Source organism: Mus pahari, chromosome 11, assembly GCF_900095145.1.
Source record: "Mus pahari chromosome 11, PAHARI_EIJ_v1.1, whole genome shotgun sequence".
NCBI lineage: Eukaryota > Metazoa > Chordata > Mammalia > Rodentia > Muridae > Mus > Mus pahari.
The window spans coordinates 526,637-529,935 of record NC_034600.1 but is presented as its reverse complement, the minus strand read 5'-3'; the positions used below and the strand labels follow the sequence as shown (position 1 = coordinate 529,935).

The 3,299-nt window shown below is 43.6% G+C and overlaps 1 protein-coding gene across 1 annotated transcript in view; it reads left to right on the top strand.

Moving 5' to 3' along the window:
• Positions 1-639: 639 nt before the first annotated feature.
• The window catches only part of LOC110329240 (zinc finger protein 501-like), a 7,942-nt gene continuing 5,282 nt past the window's right edge, over positions 640-3,299 (top strand). The window contains exon 1 of the mRNA XM_029544168.1: positions 640-762. Coding sequence (XP_029400028.1) covers positions 640-762 — 123 coding nt within the window. The remainder of the gene's footprint in view (positions 763-3,299) is intronic.

Sequence of the window (3,299 nt, the reverse complement as noted above, 5' to 3'; positions counted from 1 at the left end):
TGGATTTCAGTGTAAACACCAAAATTGTTCGGCTTTTTTTTCATTTCCTTTTGTTTTTTCCTCTTTGATTTGGTGTCATAATGGGTGTTAAACCAAGGCCTCCGTCACTCCAGCAAGTGCTTTACCTGTGAGTAGCCCCCATCCCTTTTGGTACTGTGTAGTTTGGAACATAGACTTGTGATCCTTCTGTCTCAAACCCCAGAGTAGCTGAGATTTCAGAGAATTTCCAGGAAATTTGGTTTCAAAAGCTATCCTAAAGAGTTTGTGGTATGTCCTAATGTAGCTTCTTGCATTTGGTTTCAAAAGCTATCCTAAAGAGTTTGTGGTATGTCCTAATGTAGCTTCTTGCTCCGTTATTTTAAAGTAAAATTGACTCAATGTGATTTTTCCTGCCTGCGGTAAGATTCTAGGAACCCCTGAGCTTTTAAAGTCACAGCATTGATCAGAGTAAGAAGTAAACTTTAATACACATTACTGTCAAAGGATGCACTCATATTCTCACAATGCCCTTTGTAAATTTGGGATTTTTAAAGCAGCCTAATTCCAGTTACATACAACCCATGGGCAATAAACCCTAAGCCATCTTTGGTTAAGGGCAGTCCTTCGCATAGACTTCTGGGAAATGTAGTCTCTCTCAGCATGACCCCGCTAGACAGGAGTCTTTCCGTGCTTCCGGGTTCATTTTGCAATTGTGATTCTCCAAACTCTGCGGCGTTCTCAAAGTTGGGACAGTGTGGCTTGTTCTTCGCGCTTAACATGGAGGTTGGTCCGGGGTGCAGCCTAGACTTGCAAACCTCAGGAACTGTGCGGGTGGGCGGGTCCGGCGTGCAGGGAGCCGGGGAGGGCTGGGCGGGAGGCGGAGGGAAGCCCACTTGGATGTGCTGTGTGAACCTAGGCTTGGGGTGGCTTGGCTGACCGTGCAGAGCAGGCTGTGATGAGAGCTCACACCGCCCCTTGGCTGGGGAAGCTTGCTCTTACTAGCTTTCACATTGGTGTTGTCAGATTCCTCAGGAAATCTAGAGCAAGCGGGTTTTCTGGGCCCTCCTGTATTCTATGACAGACCCAGGACTCTGGTTTTGAGTTCGTGTGGCTCATAGTTTCCAGGACGGGGAGTTCTGCGGGGGAGTTTGGTGTATGGGGTGTTCGTCCCATTTTCTTTGTGATAAATTGTTAGTTTTCAGGGCGGCTCACTTTGGATAGGAATTCCTCCTTTATCCCCTGTGACCAGAACCCTCTCACTCACACACCCTTATGAGGGAAAAAAAAAAAATCTCATAAAGGGGGCACTCTGAGCTTTGTACCGTCCCAGCTATCACTGATCCTATAGTGCAGACTGGAAAATACTAGAAAAATATTATCACATACAATTGCACCAGAGACTGTGTTGTCAGAAATTTGGACCTTTTGTGAAAGGAGAGATTAGTTGCCCAAGTATTTATACTGTATGGAAAGATTGAGAGATGGCTTTGAAGAGCTGTGACTCACTCAGGATCCTGTGATTGTATACAACATCTGCCCCCCCCCCCCCCGCGCGCCCTGCATTTGTATACAGCTGGCTGCTCATCCTGTTCTTTGTATAAAACTCGCTGCTCACCCTGCCCTTTCTATACAGCTGTTGCTCACCCTGACATTTGTACTGTTTTTGCCACACTTAAGTCAAACTGATTTGTGTGCTGGAGACTGACTTGCAGCACTAAAATCTATACCTAAGCAGCATGGGCTTTAAACTACAGTATCGTAAATACCAGTATTTTCTATGTATTATCTATGATTAAAATAATATGGACACTTTCTAGTCAATGCCACTAATGTTCAGGAAACTAAGAACATGCCACTTTACACTGTTTAAGATGTGAAAAGTACATTTTCTTGTACCTTAGATCCTGTTTCTTAGAAGGTAAAGATGATACAGCAAAATGCTTATATCACAGGTCACACATGCATGCATTTAATATATATCTCTATGTAGATACACATTTATCTTTAGTATATTTATCAAACAGACTTATTTAAAATAAAATGCCAAATTCAAGGCTACCTGTGCTACATGAGATTGTCAAAAATAATTTATTTTTTAAATAGAAGCACTTGTTTCTCTATCAAAGGAACATTGTTCAGTCCCCACCAGGCACATGGTGGTTCATAATTGTCTATAACTGCAGTTCCAGGGAACCAGTAACATCTTCTGGCCTCCAGGATAACCATGTGGTGCACCAACATACAAGCTGGCAACAATGTGTGCACGAAAGTAAAAAGAAATAACTTAAAAAATTAAACATCATGAAGCCTATAGAGTTAGCTCTAGGGTTGAGAGTTCTTGTGGTTTTCTCTAGGTATGCATATAATGTATAGTGTATAATTTTCAGTAAGTATAAAATAATATGATTTCATGAGGTTTGGTGTTATTTTTCCTTATCTCACCCTCCCTCTCCATCTGTACGGGCTTCCTTCCCTCTTCCCAGTTGACACCCCCTCCAGGTTTTCCCTTTCCCTCTCCATCTGTGTTGACCTCCCTCCATCTTCCCAGTTAAAGTTCCCTCCAGATTTTCCCTTTCCCACTTTGAAGCACGTGTGTCCTGTTACTCCTCCCTCATGTCCCTCCCCATGTGCTCCCTTTATACGTTCCTGGTTTCCATGGTTACTTTATGCTATATAAGTCACATTTGAAAATTTGGAGCTAGAAAGAACTGTTGCAGTCTCCTCAGGGAACCCCTGGGACTTGGCATTATGCCGCCCTCATCAGGAAATCTTTTGACAGGCTGCAGGTGGTCTTGCAAAGCAAGGAAAGTAGAGGCGCTACATAGGTTCATATGTATATGCACTTATGTGCAGCACAGTCCAGATGAACCTCAGAGCATGGGGTATATTGTCAGTGGCAATATGAATGGGATTATTATTTCAGACCTGGAAAGGAAAGTAAAAGATGATCTTAGCCATAGAGAGTCTCCAAAGAATTTAATCTCACCGAAGTTGGAAATAGCGCAGCTGTCTCCAATGGGCCAATGGTCTGAGGAAGAGAGGCACGGAAAGTATTGGCCAGCGTGTGCGCAATGAAGTCAGGGAGGAGCAGGACCCTTAGGGTACTGTTGCACGGAATCGTGAGTGTGTGTGACAGTCCTGTAGTGTGTATTTCAGAAGCCTGGAAGTCAGGCTTTTGAGCATTTTAAATATAAAAGTATTTGTTTTGGGACTGGAGAGATGGCCCAGCGGTTAAGAGCACTGACTGCTCTTCCGAAGGACCTGAGTTCAAATCCCAGCATCCACATGGTGTCTCACAACCATCTGTAATGAGATCTGAC